Source organism: Blastocystis sp. subtype 4 (genome assembly GCF_000743755.1).
Source record: "Blastocystis sp. subtype 4 strain WR1 chromosome Unknown seqid_0071, whole genome shotgun sequence".
Taxonomy (NCBI): Eukaryota; class Bigyra; order Opalinata; family Blastocystidae; genus Blastocystis; species Blastocystis sp. subtype 4.
In genome coordinates, this window is record NW_014569476.1 from 1 (window position 1) to 26,271 (window position 26,271).

General features: G+C 42.1%; 10 protein-coding genes across 10 annotated transcripts; 3 read left to right on the plus strand and 7 right to left on the minus strand.

Moving 5' to 3' along the window:
- JH06_1438 (hypothetical protein) lies at positions 1–2,991 on the minus strand (the record flags this gene model as incomplete). The annotated part of the gene is given in 8 exon segments (XM_014672839.1): positions 1–585; positions 616–749; positions 780–989; positions 1,018–1,184; positions 1,215–2,143; positions 2,173–2,489; positions 2,518–2,715; positions 2,728–2,991. Coding segments are annotated over 8 exon segments (2,804 nt in total), but the record flags the coding sequence as incomplete, so codon positions are not given.
- Positions 2,992–3,695: 704 nt separating this feature from the next.
- On the minus strand, positions 3,696–5,023 carry JH06_1439 (oligosaccharyl transferase subunit; the record flags this gene model as incomplete). Its single annotated transcript, XM_014672840.1, has 8 exons — positions 3,696–3,906; positions 3,965–4,008; positions 4,030–4,167; positions 4,199–4,414; positions 4,444–4,593; positions 4,625–4,766; positions 4,797–4,915; positions 4,946–5,023. 8 exons carry the CDS (start codon positions 5,021–5,023, stop codon positions 3,696–3,698), a joined length of 1,098 nt encoding a protein of 365 aa, XP_014528326.1.
- Positions 5,024–5,610: 587 nt separating this feature from the next.
- Positions 5,611–6,096, plus strand: JH06_1440 (hypothetical protein; the record flags this gene model as incomplete). The annotated part of the gene is made up of 2 exons (XM_014672841.1): positions 5,611–5,953; positions 5,984–6,096. 2 exons carry the CDS (start codon positions 5,611–5,613, stop codon positions 6,094–6,096), a joined length of 456 nt encoding a protein of 151 aa, XP_014528327.1.
- Positions 6,097–6,194: 98 nt separating this feature from the next.
- JH06_1441 (hypothetical protein) lies at positions 6,195–7,971 on the minus strand (the record flags this gene model as incomplete). The annotated part of the gene is made up of 7 exons (XM_014672842.1): positions 6,195–6,383; positions 6,414–7,205; positions 7,235–7,330; positions 7,361–7,572; positions 7,603–7,813; positions 7,849–7,910; positions 7,947–7,971. 7 exons carry the CDS (start codon positions 7,969–7,971, stop codon positions 6,195–6,197), a joined length of 1,587 nt encoding a protein of 528 aa, XP_014528328.1.
- A 68-nt stretch (positions 7,972–8,039) lies between these two features.
- Positions 8,040–9,704, minus strand: JH06_1442 (DNA mismatch repair protein; the record flags this gene model as incomplete). The annotated part of the gene is made up of 3 exons (XM_014672843.1): positions 8,040–8,580; positions 8,611–9,632; positions 9,660–9,704. 3 exons carry the CDS (start codon positions 9,702–9,704, stop codon positions 8,040–8,042), a joined length of 1,608 nt encoding a protein of 535 aa, XP_014528329.1.
- A 403-nt stretch (positions 9,705–10,107) lies between these two features.
- Positions 10,108–10,350, minus strand: JH06_1443 (DNA mismatch repair protein; the record flags this gene model as incomplete). Its single annotated transcript, XM_014672844.1, is given in 2 exon segments — positions 10,108–10,324; positions 10,340–10,350. 2 exon segments carry the CDS (start codon positions 10,348–10,350, stop codon positions 10,108–10,110), a joined length of 228 nt encoding a protein of 75 aa, XP_014528330.1.
- A 954-nt stretch (positions 10,351–11,304) lies between these two features.
- On the minus strand, positions 11,305–12,343 carry JH06_1444 (serine threonine-protein phosphatase; the record flags this gene model as incomplete). Its single annotated transcript, XM_014672845.1, has 4 exons — positions 11,305–11,367; positions 11,397–12,009; positions 12,041–12,125; positions 12,157–12,343. 4 exons carry the CDS (start codon positions 12,341–12,343, stop codon positions 11,305–11,307), a joined length of 948 nt encoding a protein of 315 aa, XP_014528331.1.
- Positions 12,344–12,571: 228 nt separating this feature from the next.
- Positions 12,572–19,520, minus strand: JH06_1445 (peptidase C1A family protein; the record flags this gene model as incomplete). The annotated part of the gene is made up of 3 exons (XM_014672846.1): positions 12,572–19,110; positions 19,141–19,288; positions 19,320–19,520. The coding sequence occupies 3 exons, from the start codon at positions 19,518–19,520 to the stop codon at positions 12,572–12,574; spliced, it is 6,888 nt and encodes a 2,295-aa protein (XP_014528332.1).
- Positions 19,521–24,462: 4,942 nt separating this feature from the next.
- Positions 24,463–24,780, plus strand: JH06_1446 (multidrug transporter; the record flags this gene model as incomplete). The annotated part of the gene is made up of 2 exons (XM_014672847.1): positions 24,463–24,646; positions 24,677–24,780. 2 exons carry the CDS (start codon positions 24,463–24,465, stop codon positions 24,778–24,780), a joined length of 288 nt encoding a protein of 95 aa, XP_014528333.1.
- Positions 24,781–24,796: 16 nt separating this feature from the next.
- JH06_1447 (tetracycline resistance class c) lies at positions 24,797–26,114 on the plus strand (the record flags this gene model as incomplete). The annotated part of the gene is given in 7 exon segments (XM_014672848.1): positions 24,797–25,017; positions 25,048–25,187; positions 25,203–25,235; positions 25,267–25,317; positions 25,347–25,503; positions 25,534–25,783; positions 25,797–26,114. The coding sequence occupies 7 exon segments, from the start codon at positions 24,797–24,799 to the stop codon at positions 26,112–26,114; spliced, it is 1,170 nt and encodes a 389-aa protein (XP_014528334.1).
- Between the last annotated feature and the right edge of the window lie 157 nt (positions 26,115–26,271).

The following is a 26,271-nucleotide window of genomic DNA, read 5'->3' on the forward strand; positions in this document are numbered from 1 at the left end:
CTAACAAGCGCATTGGTGGATCCATGAGAGCCAGCTGGATGCGTCGTAACACTCTTTCTCTTCGTAGATACCGATAAGTCGATCGAGAGTTTGTTTGTTGCGAATACTGTAGAGAGAAGCCTTGAGGATTCAAAACAAATAGTCCAATATTGTAACTTTTTTCGTAACTGTTTCCACCGTTCTACCGGATCCGTAGGGTTTGTAGACGCTGTGGCTGTATGACTCTCTCTCCACTGGAAGAAGTCAACCATCTTCTTATTGGCTCGCAGCGATTCCATAGAGTACAAGGAATCTGTAATGGATACATCATGATTACCTTCGGTTTGTTGTTGCATTACATACAGACACAACTTCACGTCCATTTCAATCAATTTCGGAACGCGTCGCTGCAGTCGTAGTTGGATTTTCTCTGTATCCATAGGCAAAATACAAATCTCCTGAGCAGACTGATTCAGACGAGATTTCACACGTAATAACATTCCGTCCAATGCTTTTAGGAGCGGAGATCCTTCTTTCAAATTCATATGAGAAGCCATAGTAATGACAGCAAGAATAACCGAGGAAGGATGACAACATTCAGCAGTTCTACCATTCATCGCTCTCAAACCCATCTACCGAACAAGGAGACATTGAGCAAATGTCACATGGATCGGACCACATCCCTCTTTGGTACTTCCTTCGTACAGGAGAATGGTAAAGCACATCTTCATAATACAATACACGCAATCAGCAGTAAGACTCATGACCATCTTCACATGAATGGAATGAACATATCATACCTCTCTCGCCCGACTTTCCGATGAAAAAACAGACATAATAGTATTCAAAACACTCTGACATTCTCGAATACATTCATTACTACGACCTGAACTAATCAATTTGTTGACAATTTGTGTCATTTTGGATAACCATAAATCGATTCGATTTGTAATGCTATCAAGATCACTCGGAGAAACAGATAGCATTCTTGCGTTCGGAATACCACATTTCTATATCACATCTATGGAAAACACATACTGGAAGTAGGAGAAGTGTCAACGTATCACAGACAGTCGCTAGTTCCTGCAAGGAGGAGATAAAGTGAGAATGAGAGAGTCGTGTGACAAACCGGAGATCATCCTGGACCTCTCGAAGAGTATCCAGGAGATGAGTAACAAAGAGAGATGATGCTACATCAGACGGGACTATACATGATGGAAGAATTGAAATCAAACGCTTTGGAGGAGGATGAGGTAGAAGCTTTGATTCTTGTTTACTAAGAAGCAAGTCTGAAGGACGGGAAGGAATCCCAACGGAGATACGTGATGATGTTGGCCGAGGAGAGGAACGAAAAGGATGAAGTGGTCCTATGGATTCCTCTTCAGAAAGAGAAGGAGAATTGGATGTTTCCTTCTCTGTAAGGAAGTGTGTGTCATCTGTCATTGCTTCATCCATGGAGGGATTGGATGGATCCATATAAGTTGAAGCTGGGGAAAGAGATGGAGCGAAGGAAGGAACATTTGGTGAAGCAAATGAAGCAGTTGGTGGTGAAGAGAGTGAAGCGGTTGTTGGTGAAGTGAACGAGGAAGTAACAGGAGCTGGAGCTGGTGGTGGCCGTTGGATAGGTTGAGGTCGAGGAATAGAAGATTTCACATTATATTTCGGCAACGGTTTTCCATTAGCTCCCAATTTCGGTTTCACCAACACATTAGCATTCTTTCGTCGTGCAAGAGCTGCTCTTCCAGATACAATATCCGACTCAGCAGCAGAAGGAGGAACAACAGGAGTGGCTACAATAGGAGTGGTGCAAGTACTGGTAAATGCTTCGATCACTGAACGCAATTGTGAAGCATCTGTAGGACTTCGCTTATTCACCACCTGCATAACAGCGCCCACACAACCCTGATTGAGTAGGACTTCTAATACATCTGTAGCTGCAGTTCGTGATTCTTTAGTCTTATCCAACACGCCATCAAGAACATCAGATATGACTGCTTCCAATGCATGTGGATCACTCAGCGAAGCGTAATTACGCAGCCATTGTAGTGTGTATTGTCGTCCTTTGGGAGACTTGCAACCAAGAGAGAGATGTGGCAGGAGTGAATTCAACAGAGATGGTTGAGGAGATCCATTGTGAACAATCCATTTGGTTAATGTCTCGAATCTGCTTATCAGTCTCATATTCATACATACAATGCAGTCACAACTGAGGCCTTGCTATCTCCACTGAGCTTCATCAATTCAGGAATTAGAACTACTGTGTATCGTTGAATCCCCAGACCCAGAGCTGAGGCCACACATCCAATGCATTGGATGACTTTCGTTCGTAGATTCAGATTTGTCTCGAATAAACGATCCTTCAGAGCTACTACCAGCTCAGAAACGCTTGTAGAGTCTATAATAGGCTGTTTCTTTGTAAGGAGTGTTGTGAGTTGGAGAATAGCTTCTTGACGAATCTTCCAGCTATCCTTCTCTCCTGTAACTCGTAAATCTCGTAAAAGTGGAGTCAACTAACTGATAGTCCATACTCAAATCTACTTCAGTACTAATATCGGAAGGTTCACGTATTGACAAAATAGATTGGGAGATAGCAGTACCAGGTTCAGATGAAGGAGCAGACTCCTGAGTAGTTGAAGATGGCTCATATTGAACAGACTCAAGTACAGATCGAATACTCTTCTTTTGCAGATCCGAAAGATCAAATTGATCAAGTACAGAGGTAATAACAGGACCCAACTACAGATCAACAGAGTGTTTCTGACTCACTTGTCGATACAATTCAAGCAATAAGGAAGTTGCAGCACTCTTTACAGCTGGATTTGAACTCTGAAATCCTTGTGGTTTCTGGAGATATGTTAGAATCTGCTTAACATCCAGAGAGTTAGCACCAAAGTCCTTGATAAGTGTTTCCATCCACTGAAGTACAGCCTTCTGCTGCATTGGAATCTTGCTAGATTCCATTCCATTTTGCACACACTCAATGACAGGATAAGGACCGATCTTTTCACACATCGTCGAGAGAAGATCAAAAATGATTGGCCCGAGTTTTTTATCGTGGATCTATATAGACAATGAAGTAAACATCATACTTTGGGGAGTATTGCAGGAATCACTAGGAGACAACTCCGAGGTCCGATAGCACACAACTTAGAAACTGTCAGAATACATTCAATAGCACTTTTGAGGATATTGATGTTAGATGCCTTCATTTGATTCGCAAAACTCATTGCATAAACAACAAATGCTTCGCAATTCACTGAGATTGATGATGCATTTGTTTCGACAAAGCGCGTTATGGATTCAAAAGCCTCCACTTTCTCTTGCCATTTTGTACTCGTATCAATTGTCTCCAATACCTTAACTCCATTAGGGACAGAAGATATAATCTACACTTCAAAGCAGCATTCCGGTCATTACAACATCTGTAGATGTTTCTTTTGTATAGGCAATCGGAAGATCACTTGCAGGTTGAGCTACAACTCGTCGTTTCGGTCCATTGTCTACAACATGATTCTAATAGGATTTCTTGCTTACTAGGAGTTGTTTCGTTTGTAGATGCAAGAGATGATTTGGATTCTTTGGATGAAGAGGATGCGTCCTGTTGTCTCATGGCAAACCGTGCTGGAGGTCTTCGCTTCGGTTTGTCTGAAGAGAAATCGAATTCCATATCTGTCTTGAGTAACAATGATGATCCCAACAAACACTATCAAAACCAACTATTGGAAAGACTGATCAAACCATGACCGCAACTTAGAGTAATACTGAACCCATTCTCTGTGCTTCTTTCTGGACATCTTCTTCAGATACATCAGGTAAGACTTGCAGAAGATACAAGAATGCTTTCCAAATATAGCTTCCCTAGAATATGGACCAATATACGATAGCATAGTCATACTTGTCTCCAAATCATTCTTAATCTCCAATAGGCTAGAAATCACCCAAGAAGGCAAACAATACGATACAATCAAGATACTCAAGCACATACATGTCACAACTCCAGAGAAGATCACGTTCTTGTTTGTTGTCCAACTATCTCTCATTCCAATCAACAATATCCTGCTTCAATAGTCCATAAACAGAAGTGCATGAGATAAACACCCAACATGCAATTATCAGTCCTTCAAAAGCATATGTATTATCGCTATTACCAAAAAAGGTGTACAAAACCCCTCCTTTCCTTGAAACTTTCTAGTTATCAAGAAGGGAATATATTAATTACTTCAGTATACGGAACTGGTTTTCGAATAATAACATATGGAATGCAGGCCAAACAGAGGAATAAGATGATCAGACAAACACGAAGATACGAACCTCGCCATTGGAGCAAATGCACCAATCCCTTTCCAGGAATAAAAAGGAATGAAAAGAGAATAACCACAGCACTGACTCCAAGAAGAATAATCTTTTGAGAATCCTCTGTAATCGGCATTTTGATCTATACTAAAGAAAGAGACGATGACAAACCTGAAGAGACAATTCCTTATTCATCCAATCACAAATTCGCTTAGGTGAAGTATAATAATCATCAGAGCTATAAAGGACCACAGCTTTTCTTGTTCGTTTTGATGATGGAAGCTTTATGATCGCAGCATGCGGTACATACATTACCTTCATCTAGAAAATCATCTGAATCAAACAAAATGACATAATCAAACATCTGATCACCATTCTCAAAACGGCAAATAGCGAACAGAAGCTTTAGATCTTTGGACTTTTCAGTTCTGTAGTATTCATCATGAATTGTAACGATCCCCTTTTCAAGTTCATCACAATTCTGACACCCATATCTAGTTTAATCATATAGCGATATTTCTTACCGTTTATCCTTTGATGTGAATACAATAACACTCACAAAATCACGTTTCTTGTCAAGAATATTGAGATAATTCTCATTAGTAATCATAAGCACATCTTTCCTCATATCGATATCTTCTATCTACATATCAAACGTAGTACACTCTCCTACCGTCGATTCTTCTACAACCTCACATAAAGACACCTGGAAGATAAGTAGAATGAACAAGAGAAGAGATCGGGAGAACATAACAGTTGAGTACAAGACAGAATCAAATTCCAGAATTTGTCCTATTTTCTAAAATATGCTTTTCTCCGATTATCTCATTTGTTATTCGCGTAATGAGACCAACGTTGAGTAATTTGTTTAATACAGCTGTTACTCTGATCTATATCAATATCTATTGTTTTCTGTAAGAGGAATGGTTAGGCCTAGCATTTATAGATACGCATTCTTTTGTCTTTTACGAGGAGAAGGCAGTGTCTTTCGGATTTCGAAGGAAGTAGGAATGATTCTTCTGAACGAATCTGTAGGTGACACATATCTTCCACCCTCGTTTTTATGTTGTAAAAGACTCGAAGCCAATTCGTACAGGAAGAACAATGTTCTTTATGAATCATCGGTCTTATGCAGATTACTTTGTGGATTGCTTTATGACCGGTGGTTCTTCCTATTTATCACGACTTGGTGTCATCTTCTCGTTTCCAGGTCCCTCATATTGTGGCTATCTTCTCAATTTCGTTTGGTTCTTCTACAAACGCAAAGGCATCGATCGTAAATGGTTTACACGATTTGTAGCATCAAAATGGAATCATCGGTATGTCCAGTCTGCCTGAATGATGTATAGAAGTGATAATGGTTGTATTGTTTATCCAGAAGGACATATTTCCAAGCCTTCCTCTCATCCGGTGTTACGAACTGGTGTTATGGAAGTAGCATACAATCTTAACTGTCCTTGTCAAATTGTTCTAACAAAAGGCAAAGAAGAGATTATCAATGTGGAGAGTCTGGCTTTTCAGGAGAATGCCCATCTTAGTGTTTGTGTGTCGGAGGTGTTAATCCCTCGCGATTATAAGACCAAAGAAGAGTGGTTCAGCAAGGTTCAGGAGGTGTGGGAGAGAGTGGCGGCTTCGTTAGAAGATCGTGAGGGAGAGACTGAGATTATTGCTCCTTTACCAGGTTCTTATGAGTATTATGGATGAAACATAGGTGTGAATACAGATTTGTGTGTCGATGAGCCTATTTCGGGGAATGCAATGGTATATTCGATCACAGCGTTGATTGCTTTTGCTGCTTTATGTTACTCATTGTACTATATGTAATCCTCTCTTGTTTGTGGAATGACAATGAGTATTCTGTGATAAAATATCACACAAATAATGAACAACAGTTTCAACAAACAACAATGACCCAAATTCCTCTACTTCTTCTGCATTCCAGATACAATATCATCAATTCTCAATAACATGCAAGCAGATTCAATAGCAGTTTTGATTGTTTGACTCTTCACCTGGAATGTATCCCAGATTCCCAACTCACGCATATCAGCAATACATCCCTTCACTCCATCCACACCCAAAAATGCATTCTTTCCTCCACTATGTTCTGCCTATTCCTTAATCTTTCATTCTATTCTTACTCGTAATTTGGTGATCACTCGAATCGTATCTGTTCCACAGTTCTGACACAGTGTGCGAGGAATCACTTCCAAAGCTTCTCCTACTGCACTAAACGGCAATGCCTCTATTCCTCCTCGGACACGGGCTTCCTCTTTAATTCGACAAGCCAACTCCATCTCAGTTGCACCTCCACCTGGTAACAAACGAGCATCAAACACCACATTACGAGCCACTTGCATAGCATCCTGGAGATTCCTCTCAATCTCATTCAGAGCATCCTTGCTACCACCTCGGAGCAGAACTGAACATGCCTTCGGATTCTCACATTCTTCAATGAAGGCAAAGTATTCGTCACCTATCTGACGGACTTCAAACAGTCCACATCCTGTACCAACATCACTCTCTAACAATTCATCAGGACGATGAACAATTGTTGCTCCCGTAGCCTTTGCCAGACGGTTATTATCACTCTTACGGACACGTCGTAGTGCTGTAATATTGGCTTTCTGCAAGTAGTGTTGAGCCAAATCTGAGACTCCCTTCTCCGTGATTACCAAATCTGGTTTCACAGCAATAATGCAGTCACACATCTTACGTACTGCTTCTTCTTCATTCTTCAATGCTTTATCCCAGTTTTCAGCTTCGCTAATTTCCAGATGGGCTACAGACTCTGCTTGTACGTATTCCAACCCACAATCTAAGAGCACAATACGAGGCTTCTCAATACGACGACGCATTGAAGGATGAGTTACATCCTTGTTCAGCATCACGCCTCGTAACACACGACTCTCTGTCAATTCTCCTCCTGGAATCTACAGTCAGATTCCATCCTTGTTCTTACCTTCTCCACACGAACAAATCGTTTCAAATCGACTTCACTTTTTCCTCTTTCATTCTCATCCACAATTGTCAGTACACTATCTAATGCAAGACCACACTATGTTTCAGCCACACATTGTAGTCATACAATCAAATCACCAAAACGACTACTGAACTTTGTTCCAATCGTACTACGAAGTAGACGCATCATGGATTCGCGATCATGAATATCAACAGGAACTGCCAGTTCTTCACACAAATGAAGAGAGAATTCCAAAGCCTGATAGAAAGCTCGTACGATCACGGTAGGGTGGATATTGCGAGAAAGGAACGGTTCTGCAGATACAAGCAACTCACCAGCTAACACTCATTCCTCATTTCATTTTATACCAAGAATGATCACAGATGTTGTACCATCTCCTACTTCCTCATCCTGAGTTCGAGATAACTCGATCATACTCTTTGCTGCAGGATGAGACACATCGACTTCTCGGAGAATGCTATTACCGTCATTTGTTAGAAGAATGCCACCCATGGGGTCCAGAAGCATCTTTAACATGGAACGAGGACCAAGAGTAGTACGAATGATATCAGCAACAGCCTGAAATGTCATCCATTCTGTTCCACATAGTTTACCTTTGCTGCTTGTATGTTTCCCAATTGCACTCTACGTCCACTTTCACGCTTTGTATTCTGATCTATTCATTACTCATCGATATTCAAACGTAACCTACTTAATACAAGAACTGGAACTTGCATAAGATATGAGAAAATGAATGAAGACTGGAATCACGGGAATAAAGTCAAACGGTTATCAACAAACAAATCTAGCAACGCTCAAAAACACGATACAACCGATCTGTACTCGTGACTAATTGAATAATTCCATTGTTCCATAACCGATCTGAAAGAAGGAGTAGTTTTCGCACATTTGGATACAACGTACATTGAATAATACTCTTCCATTCCTCACATTCGATTTCTTGTTTCTCATCCGGGATAAAACTATAAAATCGTGCAATCTCCCTCGCAATTCCCTCTAAACAACGACTTTCCTCAGAATAATTAACTTCAGTAGCCAGTCGATAGAGAAAGATAGGAAGATAGGCATAATTGGGTTGATACTCCGTAAGTAACATTGGAAGGGTTTGAAGGAACAGTTTCTCTTCTTTCTCAACGAATTTGATCGCAAAATAATCATCTAACATGCAAGCAAAACTCTTCAAGGTATCAAGTTCCTTCTTCAATGAAACACCCTTCTGCTCAGCCACCTCTCCAATTAAATCCGTCACACATAACGAGTCGGTAAATGTAATAGGATAGAAACAGCCGAAGTGAAAGAGAGTAGTCTGATAAAAGAGTTCCTCACTATCCATAATCATATCCCAACTCACATACAGAATCTCCCTTGTTCGCAACAGTATCAGTCTTGTATCGAATTGGATGAGAGAGAATGTGCATCCTTTCACACAGCTGATAAAGACACTCTTTTGTAATAAATCCTTCTCATGCGAACATTGCTTGTTTCCTTGCTCAATTCCTTCTCGCAGATGAATGATACTTCCAAGTCGGAGATCCTCTCGACTCTCCTTGTATGGTGTCTCTACATAGACTCCTGATAGTAAGGCTTGAGTGAGAGTCATAGAAGTAGATACTCCTGATGAACGATTCTTCTGAACCGCAGGCGAATCCAGATCCAACATGTCAGCTTGGGAACCTTGTGTTTGTGCATAGATCAACGATGGTGAAGGGTTCTCTTGTGAAGGAAGTGACAACGAGCTTGGTGTGGTCTGAATCGAACTCTGAGAGGTTGACTGGAAGTTCAACGTTCGTTGTGCGTAATCCACTCGCACCTTCTTACTGGGACCAATAGATCCTGGAGAAGATCGAACAATTGGTTCCACCGAAGAAGATGGGAGTTTCTTACTGGGAGTTACATTTCCAACAACTTGAGTGTTTACAATTCGTTCGATTCCTGCGTCTACTACTTCTACAATTCGTCGAATAACATAATCCTCATCCAGAAAACAAATTTCGCGCTTATTCGGATGAACATTTACATCAACCAGATGAGCGTCAATTGTCAACGCCACATAACAAAATAAGCTTTGATTCCTTGATTTGCTATTTGTATCCGAACAGTAATAATATTGTTCTAACACTCGCCATATTCCTTGTTTGATTCGCGAGTTGTGGATATATCGATCATTCACAAATAGCACAAAAGAGAGAGTTGAATTGATTGTTATGGGAGATTTGGCCGACAGAACAATGGTTCCAGCAAACGGACATTCTACCCCAGGTTCTTGCTCAATCTGCAGTTCATGGAGTGTAGGCCGAATACCAGATCCTAAAACATTCACAATGCTATCAACAAGCGTAGTCGAACGGATTGATTTAAAAAGAACTTTATTTGGCACCTATCTATCAAATATCCTTCGAATAACCACCTCCTTCAATGAAAACGAGACTCCTTTGTGGGCATAATGCATACTAAACACTTGCATCAAAACAAGAATGAATTTCGTTTCTTCACTACTGCTCTGGTTGTAGACACGTTGCCGCATCGGAATATTGTAAAAGAGGTCTTCCACCGTTATGGTAGTTCCCTTTGTCGATGCCGTCGCCTCGATTCGATTATCAACAATAGCGTTATTGCAATACCGGGCTCTTAGGATAATTTCGTCAACCAAAAACTACTTCCAACCGCAAACATCCGATTCCTTCTTTGTTACTACTAACACTCTACTAACAGTACTGATAGATGCAAGAGCCTCTCCACGAAACCCAAAGGTGTGAATCGAATTCAGATCATCGAGTTGACGTAGTTTACTTGTTGTGTAACGTTCACACAACAATGGCAAATCGTCCTTCTACAACTGAATTCGATTTCAATCACAGTACCATAATTCCATCTCCGTTATCTTGGATTTGCATTAACTTCGTCCCACCTTTTGCTAACAATACAGCAATTGTTGTTGCATGAGCATCAATACTATTCTCCATCATCTCCTTTAGTGCCGCCCCAGGTCGTTGAACAACTTCTCCTGCTGCAATTCTGTTCACAACATCCTCGCTTAACCGCTGAATGCGACGACTATTCCTAATAATCCTTCTCTATTAATACCTCTCTGGCATCTAAATTGTTAGCTCCCAGAACTTGCAATATACTGCAGCTGAGATTTGAGCGCGATTACAGAACGTAACAACCACGGGAATTTGTTATCTTGTTTCCCTCCAAGAGTATCAACCAAAATTGATACTAGGATCAACGTATATAGCTCTACCATTCTATTTTACTATTCTGCTCGTTTGAAAACATCTGTACGGATCTCCCTCAGTTGAGTGTTTTTTGATTGTTATGAACGAATAACTTCATTATATGATAGGTACACTAGAGTGGAATAGTGTCTGTCCAGGACTATTTCTCACTTCCAACTTGCGTTAAATCCTAAAGATATTGCCTTTATCCTACAGAAATCATGAAGATGGAAGAAGTCATCGTTATCGTTAATAGTGATTTGGACTTATAGTAATCAATCATTCCAATTTTATAATTGTTCAGTGGTACTGTATGACCAATCAGGTTGATGAGACACACGAATGCTAGTTTTAGTTTAATAATAACTGTATTGCGCTGAAACTCTTGTTTGATGGATACAATGAAAAGCTCTACTACATCTAGCCTTTATCCATTCGGTTGTGGTAAAGATTTGAACACTAGTATTAGTGGAGCCACCTATTGTAGTAACTTGCAGTGGAAGAGATACGTGCTGAATATGAACGAGTGCAAGGGGTTTTTTCCGCCTTCCCCCACTTGTCCCGTTGAAACTAGTTGTAGCCAGTTTGTATTGGAATTATGAATTATCAGTAGGCCACCTGTTATAAAGGTTGCATTATCCCCATTAGCAAAGAAATCTAGTTGCTGTGTTCCAACTGCCCGATGGATCCCACGAAAGAAAGGAGAGAAAGGCCGCTCACGGGGACGCATTAAAGTTGGAAGATACATTTATCATGCTGTGGTTGTTCCACAACCAAAGTACTGGTCTCATATCTAATCGCTTTTCTTTATGATAAACAAGGATACACACATTATATAGACCTAGGATTCGCTCCAGTTGAGTATTTCTGTTGACGATTAGCAGGTCGGAGAATCTATCATTCAAAACACTAAGAGATTCTACCTGGAATGAACACATCAAATCTTCGTCCACACTCATCATTCCACCAGCATTGTCGAACTCACCACAGTAGTTGGGAGCCGAAAAGATTGTAACAAGATTCCTATCTGCAAAGAATTCATAGCCATCCTCCATCACTTGATGAGCGCGACACACCAGATCGAGATCATGTTGTTGCAGGAAATCATGTACGACATCCTCGGCAAATGTATAACTTACACCACGGTCATTAATTCCCCATCCGCTCAGTAATTCCCGCTCTGGGTCGGACCACAAGAGATCACACAGTAATCCCTTATCTGGGACATCGCACGGCCGCTGAATGCTTCTAATGAGATCAATTGATGACAACTCGGGAGACAAACCTCCATGCATGCAGATAATCCGTCCTTCGATTAAGGCGCTGATAGGAAGACACTTAAAACAATCCGAAAACAGCTTCCAAAGTCGAATATTGTATCGTCGTTTACACTCATCATAGAAACCATAAATACGATTAATGGAATCTGTTTCGTGGTTTCCACGTAATATGAAGAAGTTCCGAGGATACTTTATTTTATATGCGAGCAACAAGCAGATGGTTTCAATACTCTGTTTACCACGATCTACATAGTCTCTAAGCTATCAAACATCATTACAAAGCCAACCCTAAGAACAAATAGTTTGCCTCTGGAGGAAACCCGCCATACTCGAAAAGACGAAGGAGGTCGTAGTACTGACCGTGAATATCACCTTCACTTTACCAACAAACCTGAATCGATACCACAAACCTTGATTGGTGCTTGCAGATTCAAAAGAACTGGCTGACTCATAAAGACATCCGTAGCTTTTGATATTAGCTGTTTAATTTGTTCCTCAGGTAAATTCACTTCCTTTCCAGGTCTTGCGCCTCTCACATCCAGCAATTTGTCAATGATCGAGTCCACATCGAAGTCTGATTGCGCTGCCATGTTGAGTAAATCCAATCACGTATCTACAAACAAATTAGAAATGTCCCCACCAATGTCACAAACGAAAGTGTATTTCCTCCCCCCATAAGGACAACATATCTTACATAAAACACTGATACCAAAGGAAATGTTAGAACAACACAACTCTGGCCTCTCTACTTGTTTAAGACAATTCTACAATGGCCGAAACGCCGGTTTCCGAAACAAACAGACAAGACATTTGAATAGTTACAGACGAAAGAGATTCACCGGTCCACACTTGCAGACGCATGTATCATTTGAATTCGTACATACACACTCATCTTCCACATACGAGGACAGATACCCACTTCCGCAGCGTTGAGGAACAGCCACAAACTGCAGCTTGAACTCTTCATTGCTGTTGCCAGACAGGTCACGGAAGGCATCCTCCTGAACCATCAAACTCACTTCAATAGACTCCAAATTGCTGTTTCCACGACTATAGCCCATAGGTTGCAGAATTGTCACTATATGTCCTTCAATCACAATATCATGAGCTGAAAGGGCCTGACCCTGACCATTAGTCTTCAAGGCAATCGCATTCACATTATTCAATACAACAGGCTCATTGAAGAAGAGTCTCAAAGGTACATCATTTGGAATATGATTCTGATCATCCATTGGTTGAGAATACATTACAATGGGTCGCTCTGTATCTGCCTCTGATGTGAACGAAAGAGAGTTGATCTCATTATTGCAGACACCACTCATCGTGATGACTGTACAACTAGGTATCTCCACAGTATACATAGCATTTGGAAGCAATCCATATGTAACAAGGCCCATATCACGATCCGACACCTTCCACTGACTAGCAGGAATTTCCTTCGCCACACCATCATGTAGCAGTCTGATAGGAGTCTTTCCAAAGATCTCCACTCTCTCGCTAAATGAGATCACAATGTTGATAGGCTCATGAGAGTCCTCCGAGAGCGAGGTAGCTTCCTCGACCAACTCCACTGTAGGAACCGTCTCCATCTCAATAGTTGTGAAGAGAATCTCTCCATAGATGATTCGATGCAACACCGCTGAGGGATTCACAGACAGTAAGAACATGTCGCTCGTCATATAGTAAGTGTAACGACTGCCCACTTGAAGCTTCTCATGCACACGCACAATCACATTTGCACCTTCCACTTTCACATCCTCCAGACCCATCGACACCTTCTCACCAGTACTCATATTCTCAACGACAAACTCACCTTGTGTACCCAACATCACATTCTGATCATATGTGAGAACAATTGTAGGACGCAACGATACTTCCTTGGCTCCATTCTCCACAGAAACACTCAACAAGTGAACAGTACCGTGAACCTGAGGGACATCAATCTCATCGGAGACGTAGTCGTCAGCAACTCGCTCACCAGCAGCATTCTCGGCAGCACAATACAGACGCACACTCTTCGCAGAGGGTAGTGACGTGAAGGAGTATGACAGTGCTCCATCAAGACGATGCTCCTTCTCCTGACCCATAATCATCACATCCTTATGAGCCAAAGCTTCTGAAGCCGACACGAACAAACAAGCCACACGAGCAGTTACGTTGATTGCTACATTCACGGAGGCTTCTGTAAGCGAGGACACGTGCAGATTCGTCACATTGAACTTCGCAGGCTGAGCCACAGCAGTTGTGATGAAAGACAAGTTAATCTCCGAGGACACATCACTTCCCGAGAGTGAATAGGCCCAGCAAAGACCACTGTAGGCAAAATCAGGAACCAAATCACTGAAGACGATCGTAGCCACGTGATTCTCAAGCACCGGAGCATAGCCATGGACAGGATGACCTGCATTCAACATACATTCTACCGCACTGTCTCGGAATGCTACCTCGAACTTTACTACAGCGTACGTAGCTCCAGGTGATACCAATGTGATGCTAGCAGAGATTGAAGCAGCCACCATGATGAGGATCTTAGAAGGAACACTCTCGCCAATACTATTGACAGCAACCAGTGTTACCTCCATCTCACCAGCAGGGAGATTGTTCAGAACAACCGAGTTCGTCTTGGTCTCGATAATGGTGTCACCAACAGAGACCAAATAACCAGTAATCGCCTCGACAGATGCAGGAACCTTCCAATACAACTCCACAGTGTCGGCATAGATCTGCTCGTACTCCACAGACAAGGGATCAACAGACGAAGGAATATCAGTAGGCAGAGAAGGATCCATCACACTCAATGGAGCAGAATAAGAAGAGGATCCCGCAGCCGAAGTAGCCTTGACCTGAATCAACACAGGCTCATCCAAAAGAGAGATAGCAATGGTGTACACATTCGATAACGGATTCGCCTCGACTGACACCACCTGACAATCACTCTGACAGAAGAGGAAACTGTAACCAAGAATGGGCAAACCGAACGAAGCACCATTGGTCAGACGCAGTGAAAACAGAATGAGAGGCATATCAGAAGACGTGATATTCTGATGCTCAATAGCAAGCAGTACAGGAGTCTGGGGTTCCGCAGGTACGGGTGTCATATCCTTGGGGATCTCTTCGACCGTATATGCGATGGTGTTCACCAGCTTATTCTGTACATTAATGCGCACTTCTGTCGTCTCCTCAGGATCCACATCCAGTACACGTGTAATGGTAACAGGCTCATTGTCATAGCTTGTACACACATCATCGAAGGTCATGGTAGTAGACACAGCTCCAACCACTATAATCGTGTACTGACAGTAATCAGTATCAGAGACTCCGATACTCAGATTGGGATCACGAGCAGCTTGGAACTGGAGAAGCACCTTGCCAGTAGCCAGGATCGTAAATTCAACATGCTCCACAGCGTGAGGAGCACCCAGAGGAGTGGTAATGTAGAAAGGAGTCGTCACAGGCTGCATCATGTTACCAGCTTGATCCACAACCAGATTCTCAGCACGCATCTGATACACTCTGCTCGAACGCAGAGGAGCATTCGCAATATCGATCACCAAACGGTGAGAGTTTGAATCATTGTGGTATGTGGTCACAGTAACAATCGAACCATCATTCTCATCGAGGAAATGAATATGACCGTTTGAAACAACTGAAATCTCCTCATTAAACTCCACCAAGAAGCGAGACATGGAAGTAAGTGTGATGTTCTGGGAGTATACACCTGCCTCATCCCCCTCATTGGCTACACTCATCAACACAGGACTATCCTCATCGTCACCAGTTGTGAAGGAGAACAAGCCACTCACACCAGTTGCTGGGGAAGATGTCTCCACAATCTCGAAACATGAATGATCCACCAACAATGTGAAACTACCATAAGGATACAACAACTCTTCAAGGGTAGGATACCAAGTATATACCTTGCTGCTCACAGCTGTCATCAGCTTTACATCGATACTGAAGGTTTCCTCACCATCACTCAGAATCAGAGCTTGGCAAGGCGTCGATACAGGCGTCACGTCCTGATCAAATGTCACACGATACATAGGACGCATCGAAACAGGTCCAGTCACAACTTCACCTGTCACAGGATTGATGATTGCAACTTCTGTCATTACGGGAGGTAGGGAGAACAGACGCTCCAGCACAGCACTACCGATGACCGCATCTGACGTGCCCTCTTTTGCCACCACACCCTCACTAGGATCTACGGGATGGAATCGCACAGAACGAATCTGTAGAGGAAGAGGGCGATCGAAAGGAACATCAACCACGATGCGCAGGACAGATTCATGCACCTCACCATGAATACGTTCGGCAAACTGCACAGCAGACTCGGAGGAGTCAAGGAATGACAGGAAGTTAAGGCTTTGCAGAGCACTCTCACTGACTGAAATAGCACGATCGAATGTGATATCAATACGAGAGTTTGTAGCAATCTGTAGACCTCCAGAGTATACAGCAGTAGCCGAAACAATGGCAGGACGGATAGAGACGAAGGAGAACGAATAGATCGGTGATGTGGCTGTCGAAGCTGCGCTCTGAGCTCCAGTGACAGGTGAGAAGAAGGCTCCAGCTTCAGCAATGAGCTTCACTTCACCAAAGAGACAAGTCACATCCGTCACAGGAATGGATACCGTCGATTCGTTTACTGTCACCGAACCAATCGTGAGAATACAGCCAGCAGTGTTGACAAGCTGGATTTGCTTCTCTGACAGATACTGTACTGAAGAGTCAAAGACAATCTCCACAGACTTCTGATACACCTGACTGACAGTCTGGACAGACTCTGCAGGAGGTTGGCATGATGTTCCCATCACTGTAAGAGCGGGAATCACAGGAGTATGGAAGGAAACCACCTTGACAGGACTCATTGGAATCTCTCTCATATCAACAAAACATCCTGCAGGGATTGTCAGCGTGTAGGAGGTATCACTGTCCCATACACCAGTTAGAGGATTCAACTCATAAGTCATGCTATCCTTTTGGATCAAAGTCGAAATGGACACTTCATAGGTGTGCTGATGTGACTCCAGAAGGAGAGTACATTCAGCAGGAGTGACAGCTTCATTGAAGACAAGCACCAAGGGATCAATTGCTGTTACCGGGGCTGTTGAAGATGCAACGAAGGGAGCTATGCGGTCAAAGTTGTAGGTACGCTCGAAGGCAGGTGACAGGTTCCCAGAAAGATCTTTTACAAATCCAGCCTCAAATCGGAACGTGTAGATGTCGTCAGGAAGGGTCTGTCCATTAATAGTCACTGTCACTATGGTCGTAGGCTCTGTCACCGTTACTGTGATGGGTCCAGCCACCTGCGTCTCCGAAGAGTTCACCACATACAGAGAACCTGTACCTGTCATTACATTCTCATTGAAATGAAGTGTGACAGTTGCCATATCATTCACCTCAAAGCTAAATGCCTCCGGTCCCTCAGTATCGGCAACAGTAAATGAGAAAGAAGAACCAATATCATAGTAAACAGGAGAACCATTATTGCTTGTGAATAGATTCTCGTTGTACACATAAGTGTATGTCCTTCCACTCTTTAGAGGGAATGTCAGTTTCACATCCTGATCCACAATTTCAACACTGCCTGAAATAGGCTCTTCTTCTTCATAGATGATGTGTCCCAAAGTAACACCTGCCGACAATCGTACACCAGCAGTGAAGTGAAGAATGATCTGTGAATTGGCATCCACCTGTGTCGCTCCTGAAGAAGGTGTGGTGTGCTGCAGCAGGACGCGGGTTGTTGATTCTGTCACTGTCGTGAAAGAAACGAAGGTTATGTCATCCGTACAAAGATTATCTGAGTTACACACTACTCCCCCAGGGATGTACACAGTATACTTTGTGTGACTCTCCAGACGATCTGCAACAGCCTGATTGTAGATAATGAAGGTGTTTCCAGAGATCACCGAAATAGGACGGGTGACTGGAGGTTGGCCTTCAGGCTTCACATTCACCACAGTATCCTCAGCAATCATCAGCTCCTGATCGAATGTGAACACCATAGGAGCATCCAGCATCACATCCTCCAAACCCTCCAGGTTGAAGCTCACTATAGAGGGAGCTGACGACTGAATAGTTCGGAAGGAGATTGAAGATGCATTTGTTGAGATTCCATAGCCATTGTGGAAGCAACCATATGGAATAACCACCTCATAGTTTGTGAAGTAACGCAGATTCGACACACTGAACACGTGAGTGAGAGTCAATGAAGACGCTATCACAGGGATAAGGGTCACATTGTGATTGACAGCTTCATCCTGAGCCATCGCCACAATCTCACACATGTCGTCCATAACCACATCCTGATCGAAAGTCAACGAAACCATTGTTGTCACAGGCACAGAAGTCGCTCCATCAGTAGGAACACACTGAGAGATTACCAAAGAAGGCATCTCGGAGGAATGTACCGTTACTTGCTGGGTCATTACGGTACGCTCGTTGCCATTTCCATAAATGTTGAACACAGCATCCTCACTCACTGTTACCATGTAATCCTCATTCACAATTGCACCAGTATACGAAGCCACCAGAATATTATCGTTGGCAAGGAGATCATTACCAGAAATCACTATAGCATGATTGCAGCGGACACAGGTGAGAGTTACAGAGCCTTCACCTACAACCACCATGCTGGAGAACCGAATCTGAACCTGACCATCCTCAAATATAAAACGATTGACAAGTTCCTGAGTTACAGGGACGACAGTCTGATCCGTCACAGTAAAGGAGAGCTGAGCGACATCATTATAATTATTGAATGCATCCGTAAACATTCCAGCAGGCACATCAACAACCACTCGCTCACCAAGAGCATAGCGACCAGTATTGGGAAGAATAACCATGTTGTCGACAGGGACGACCTGACTACCAGTGTACACTTGGATGGTATTGGCTCCACGAACTGTAATGCCACCATCGATTTCCCCGGAAGGATTCACAGTCGTCTGATCGTTAAGTACAAGAATGATATCAGTCATGCGAGAAGCATTCTCCACATCATCAAGAGGTGTGAGAGTTATCTTTACTTCAGGACGAATGGTATCCTTGCTATGGAAGCGGACTACGATCACCTCCGATCCTACATTCTTGTTGGTATCAAGAAGACTGTTCTCCTCGATGGTTAAGGTACACTCTGTATAGCTGGGAATGTGGTAAGGGATAGTGAGATTCACTTCTCTCACTGTCAGAGAATCTTGAGGAATTGTAGACAATCGTTCACCGCACACAAGACTAGCAGACCAATTCTCAGTCACTTCAAACGCCTTATTGAAAGTCAGAGTGATATAGGAGTCGGTGTCAGCATATTCGTCTGCAGCAGGAACCGTTGACACTACTCTGAGATCATTGGGATCTTAACATCACTTCCGAAACGAACAAATACCAATAACAACGAGAACATAATCAGCCAGACCATCAAAAACGGCTCCTGACTCTCCCACAATTGAACCTTTAGGAATTCCCATGTGGTATGTTACACCACGTTCCAACTGAGGAATGAAGGTAAGTGCCTTCGACACGATCATAGAGTCCTACCAATAACCATATTTCGGTACTCATTACGTCAATTGCCACAGTAAGCGTTCTAGTTCCCGAAATAAACAGAACAGAACAGGACTCACCGCAGTGAATCTCCTGATCGAAGTTCACGGTGATATGATCTCCCACGACGAAACCAGTTTCACTTGCACTGGTACTGATCGACACGACACTGGGAGATGTTGTGAAGGTAGCTAAACATAAGGAATCACCTTCCAAAGTCATACACTGACTAAATCCACATACTAAGAGGGCAACTAATAAAACGATAAACTATACATGAGCACCAACGGAATCACTTAAGCTATCCTACCTTTGTGTTCATTTTCAATTCTATTAGCTATGTCAGAAATACTAAGAAACCGAAGGTGTATAGTGTGGATTATTATAAAGATCATAAACAACAAGTAAAGTGATTATCTCTCCTTTGTTTCAACAAATAGAAAACAAGCATAAGAATCAACTTGGATTTTCTACTGTACTTCCCGCCTTTGTGCTATTTCCCGCAGCAACCTCATCGGTTACTGAATCTACTCTTAAGACAAATACAAAAACAAACTCTTTCGAGCGAATGAAGGTACAAAAGGTTTCGCATTTGGATTCACACGCGTCTTTGACGTTGCAGTGGAAGGCTTCTGAGTTGGCATTTGCATAGGAGTACGTCCAGGAACAGGCATTTGAATCTGCATCGGAACTTGCATTGGAACGGGCATTTGCATTGGAACTGGCATCTGCATCGGAACTGACATATCCATTTGAACTCCTTGTTGCATCGGGACAGACATTTGCATAGGCATTGGCATTTGAACTCCTTGTTGCATTGGAACGGACATTTGCATAGGCATTGACATTTGAACTCCTTGCTGCATTGGTACTCCTTGTTGAAGATTCATAGGAATTTGCATCATTCCCATTGTCATGGGTCGAGGATGCTGAGCCACCATTTCTGGTTGATCTTGGGCCTGACGAGTACGAGAATTTTGGGTTCTACGTGAGGACTGCTTCTGCACGCGATCAGTTGACTGATGCGATCGTGCCAGTTGACGACCCATTGACGACTGCTCTAGTCCTCGACTCATTTCTCGACTTGGACGATCCTGAGGCATACGATCCAGAGAACGATCTGGTTGCATACGATCCAATGGATGATCCTGAGGCATACGATCTAGAGAACGGTTCTGAGGCATACGATCCAAAGGATGATCTTGGGGCATACGATCTAGAGAACGATCCGGCATCATGCGATCCAAAGAACGATTGGATTGGACTCGATTCATAGGATGGTCTGATGGAATACGATCCAATGGGTGATCTGGTTGAACACGATCCATAGAACGACTTGACTGCATACGATCCGAAGGACCACGTTCAAGAGAACGATTCATTCCCATTCGGTCAAATGGTATACGATCAATCTGCATTCGATCCATAGTCATTCGATCCATTGGAGATCGTTCCATCGAAACACGTTCCATCATAGCACGATCTATAGGAGAACGGGCCATTGATACAGATCCCCCACGTTCCCGAGCTCGTGCCATCATTATTCGCTCATCCATATTCAAAGAACCTCCTTGCTCTCGAGCTCGTGCTATCATCATTCGCTCATCCATATTCATAGGTCCATCTCGCTGCATCATAACAGGATAATCGCGACGTTCATTCATCATCATTCGACGTTCATTCATCAACATTCGCTCATACTCAGCACGACGATGAGGCATGGGACCATCCACAGGAACACTCATGAAAGGACGCCCTGTACGCGATACGGTCATCATTCCTCCAGGAGGGATCGACCCTGAACGACGATCTTCGAAGGGATTGGGATCATCTACAGAAGATGGAATATACACTTTTGAAGGAAGATAAGGAGGTGGCATACCAAGTTGATCCAAATGAATCAGAGAATCATAGTCATTCCCATCTCGCATCATTCCTGATTGATGGTAACGGGCACTATGAATCATTCCAATTGATAAATCTGACTTTTGTTTGCGATGGAGTGCCTGATCACGTAGCATGGATTCGATATCAGCAGCATTAGTCATGGAAGGATCTGGCTGAGGAAGCTGAGGAATAATTACAGAATCATCATCTTGTCGAATCAATTCTTCAATAGATGACATTCGCTGGGGATGAGAAGGCTTTGACTTCTTTCCGAACTCTCTTGAAAAAGACATGGTAGAATCAAACAAATCATCTTTCTCTGTAATTGGCATAAGATGAGTTGATTGGTAACGATGATTGTTCTGAATACTATTGTACAGGATATTCATCACAACCATCTTGATGTCCTCAGGTATATAAATCTCTTCTCCTTCCTCCATCTTCTTCACTACCTCATGAATCCGTTTCTGATCATCCGAAATCGTATGTGTCGTCTATATCACAAATATTGTTTGATTCCTACACTTAGATCCAGTACATTGTCGACTCTGGTATCGGGCATCTCCCACTCTTCAATCTCTTCCTCACTATATGATCACTGATATCTTTGGTCTCTACGTTTCATCCTTTGCTTGATATTGAGTATGATAACGAAAGTGATGTATTGGAATCAGATCTAAGAAGGGAGTAAACGAAATCTTCTTCATTGTTTCTAAAAACTCTAAAATTTCTTCAGGCTGATACACATATTTCTTTTGGACTTCTACAGGCTCCAGTACCTCGCTAGATTCAACAATGGCGGGACCAACAAATTCCGGCTGTTCTGAATGTGGCGACGGAAGTTGTTGTCCTAGATTCAATAACACCGCTCTAAATCTACCTGACAGAAGCAACTCGGAGATAGCCTCTTCTTTCTCTACATTTCCATCTTCTTCTTGATCAGGAACAGTTGCAGAGGAGAAAATCAAATCCATTGCATTCTCATCCACGTTCTTCTCTATGGAGGAAGAACCAGAAGAGTTTGAATTATCGTCATCGCTTATCTTCGGTGAAATACATAACTCAGCAGTAATATCTTGCTCTTGGCCATTCTCGCTGCCTGCCACTTCCTAGGTATTACATCGATCGTATCAACTTCAAACAGTGTTACTACCTTCTTCCCTATAAAATGAACGATCAAAAGAAAGAACAAACTTCATTACCTCAGCAACAGGTAGAGAATGCAGATTATCAGGATCTAGACAATCACTTGAGATTCGCAATTCGTGTACAATCACTTTTCACCTCTTTTGCTACAGCCTGTACCGAATCGCTCCTATTTGCTCAAGCGATGGTCTATACCTTCCTACATTGAGATCAAATTATCTGGAGGATCACCACAGAGTCCGAATCGGTTTGTGTGGAAGTGAAGGCGAATTCACGGTTATTTCCATTAATTCACAGAAACGATTCCAACAAACAGAACAATACTCAAGTTCATTTCGTTAGTCCAAATAGACCGCTGCTCTTCTGAAGTACTTCTGAGGAGATACAACAGTTTATCATCTTTCTCTATCACTCAATCAGTCCAATGAAAACAACATCTGTTACCCGAATATGATTCGTTAGCCAAGCAATGCAATAATCCTGCAGTTCTTTGCTCAAGACAGTTTCATCCTTCACTCCAACAGCTTGTCGCATTTCATTCAACTTCTTTAAGAAATCCTAATGATGACCATGTTGTTTATCTTATACATCGTGCTGCTTCTTATGAATCTCAAACTGAGGGTAATTCGTAAATGTTAAGGAAAGGAGGAGTCAACAAGGAAAGGATATGTATTGTTCATAAATAGTGCTTCTTCTTCCGTAAAATGAATCCAAGCGTAATCATGAAGAGCATCAATCACATCACTAACACAAATATGAACTTGATTACCTGTATTCACATGAATAATCACCTGTAGTTAACGATTCTCCATTATACTATTCAAGGATATATTCACAATTGTTACTAGCCATTGATGTTGACGATCAATGGGCAAATAACCAGTAGATAAGATACCATCACTCCATTCGATGTATGGTTGATTCAAATGAAGCATAGTTTCTCGCAGAGAGAAACTGCCAAACTCGTTGTGAGTTACTATTCATCAATTCATCTTATATCCATACAATTCAAATCAATGAGTGTTTTAAGAGCCTTTGAGAGATAATCAACCCATGATCGACATGTACGAACAAAAGACTCTCTACAGTCACAGAAGAAAGAAAAAAGTACCCAAGACAATCAGAAAGGACAAGCAGCAAAACTGTACCAATATCGGCATACAAATAGGCATCAATACCATACTTACGATTTAAATCCTTCATAATCGTAATAAAAGTACTCTCAACTTGCTATCCATTACCAATAAACCACAACACTACTCCCATAGAAGAACATGAATAAAGGGAATCACATGGACCAGTGACAATGTCATTGAAAAAGGTCTAGAACTCGGTTCCAATCCTTTTGTCTACTTTTGCGAAATCGGTTTTGAGAATGTCATTCGCTCGTAAAAAACCTGAAGAGGATGTAGATATATTTAAATTCTTCTACCAGGAATAAAAGGAGACCACAAACTACCCGGATGAAAGACGGTGACATGATAAACAGCCGGTGGAATAATTGACGGAACATAAAATCCAAGGGAGTCGATGAAGGGTCAAATCTAAAGCTAATTCCACCAACAAATGCTGACTTCTGAATCCGCCGACTTACCTCCAAATTGGCATCTGAGAACGATGCAACTGTTTCATGGCAGTCACGGATGGTAACTAGTGTCACATCAAAGTGACTGTTGTACCTACAACATCAGCATTCGAATTGGGCCAGATTACCAAGGAGGAAACACGAACCCCTTCCGATTCACGTTAAACCCAGTTGGAACAGCTAACTGTTGACCCATCTGCAAATTGCAGGGAAAAAAATGAGACTGGTATATCTCTGCAACGAGCAAGAATAGATTAGGCTAACTGCGGATACCTATGTTGTCACCTTCTACGGTCAGAAAATGGGAAAAACAAACACAATAAGAAGTGGATAAAAGTGTAATAATGCACGGTTCAAAACAATGAATCCTAGAGTACAACAGATTACCTCATCTTAGTGTTCTGGTAGAATGAAAAGATACCCCATCCTCAACCCAAGAAGTGAAGCAAAAGAAAAAACAAAATGAAAGGCGGAAACATGTGTCTCTGAGACCACCTACGTTCAGTAATCCTGATTTATCATGACTCCAATAACGTATCCACAAGAATGCTTTCTTTAACGACATCAAAACAAAACAAGACAAGACTTGCATTGTATGCAGTTGTCGTAACCTCACAAATCGCGTACAACATGATTCTTGTTCTTACACCTTTCGTCAATGAGTTTCTTGGTACATCGGGGCTGCAGTATTCCCTCTCCTTTAGTGGTTATTATTTTATGGTACTTTTGAGTTGATGTACATGCAGGCGGTAATTTATAGGTTCCTTGTGTTTTGGTCCAATCAGCGATCGTATTGGGAGACGGAGAGCTATCAACTTATCTCTTTCAGTATTGGTGATTGGTACCAATGTTCTATATCTCTAATCTAGCCCACATAATCATGTACTGGACACGAAGCGTTAATGTTTACATCATTTGTCGTGTTGTTGCTGGTGGATTCGATACTGTGCAATATCTATCTCAAGCTGTCATTGCAGATATTACCAATACGAGAGAAAGACCGAAGTATTTGGCCCAACTCGAAAGTATGAACAATACTGCACAGACAGTTGGTCCTTTACTTGCAGGTGTTCTTTCAAATTATCACCTGTATCTTCCTTTGTAAAGACAAATAAATGGAATCACTTACAGATGGGTTGCAGTGGGATTGTATGCTCTCTCTCTCGTCATATCCATAATCTTTCTCCCAGAGTCAATTCCTTCTGTTATCGAAAAGAATCAGCTCATGGCAACGTTTGAATTAGTCGAACAACACAGTTGGAGTTGTGGAGGTAGTTGATCTCTAGATCAGTCAAAAGGAGTTTCTCTCCTTGACTATGGTATATTTATCGTCCTCTTAGTGATAAATAGAAGAATCCAAGAAGATTAAAGAAGACTTCTTGTCCAATCTTCATGAGCAGGGTACTTGATAGCTCTAGCATTTATTCTAGAAATGGAACGTCTGAATAATGCCAAGCTTCGATTCAACTATCTCATGATCATTGCTTTCATTGGAGAGTTTTGCAATCGTTGGACATTCAGTGTATTCGATACTGTGGTATCTATCTACGGTTTGCAACAATACAATATGGATGCCTTTCTTTTCAGGTAGTTATGCATGTTTTATGTGATCCTTAGTATGATGAGTGCAATAGGAAGCCTTTCCAACATCTTCCAGACGGGATGGCTCTTTTCATTCCTCATCAAGAAAGACTTTTCTATTCCCATTATCACATCTTTTGCGGGTATTTTTGGAGCTATTGCTATGATCCTTTGTGTATGTAGCAACAGAGTTCTGTTCCTTCTTGGCTCCATTTTCATTATTATCTCCTATGGTTTTGCTTCTCCTACAGCTCCTGCAATTATGTCTGTCAATTGTACTGTAACTGTTTCATTTGTAGGCAGAAAGTAGTGAAATCACTCAAGGCAAAGCTATGTCGTTTACACTGATTGGTGGACAAAGTGCTTATATTCTGGCACCGTTGGTTCTAAATAACATTTATCCATACAATAACAAGATGCCTTTCTATATCTCTCTATTGCCCAATATTGTGATGTTTGTAATGATGATTATCTGCAACTATCTTCCTGGTGGACGATTGGCAGGCCAAGTCTCGCTGGCTGACTCCTTGGAGAATGATCTTGAGTACAAGATCGCAGATATGGAGGGAAGTCTAGAGAAGAAGCTTGGAGGTAGAACTGAAAGAAAGATTCTTTAGAGATTCGCATGAACTTGTTTCTTGAACAAACCCATTTGTGGTTCCATTTCTTACTTGAGGAAATAGTAGACCATGAATGTTACGATACCTACTGCACATACAAGAAGAGGAATCATAAAGGAAGTGTTATTATTTGATTCGTCTACATAATGAATAC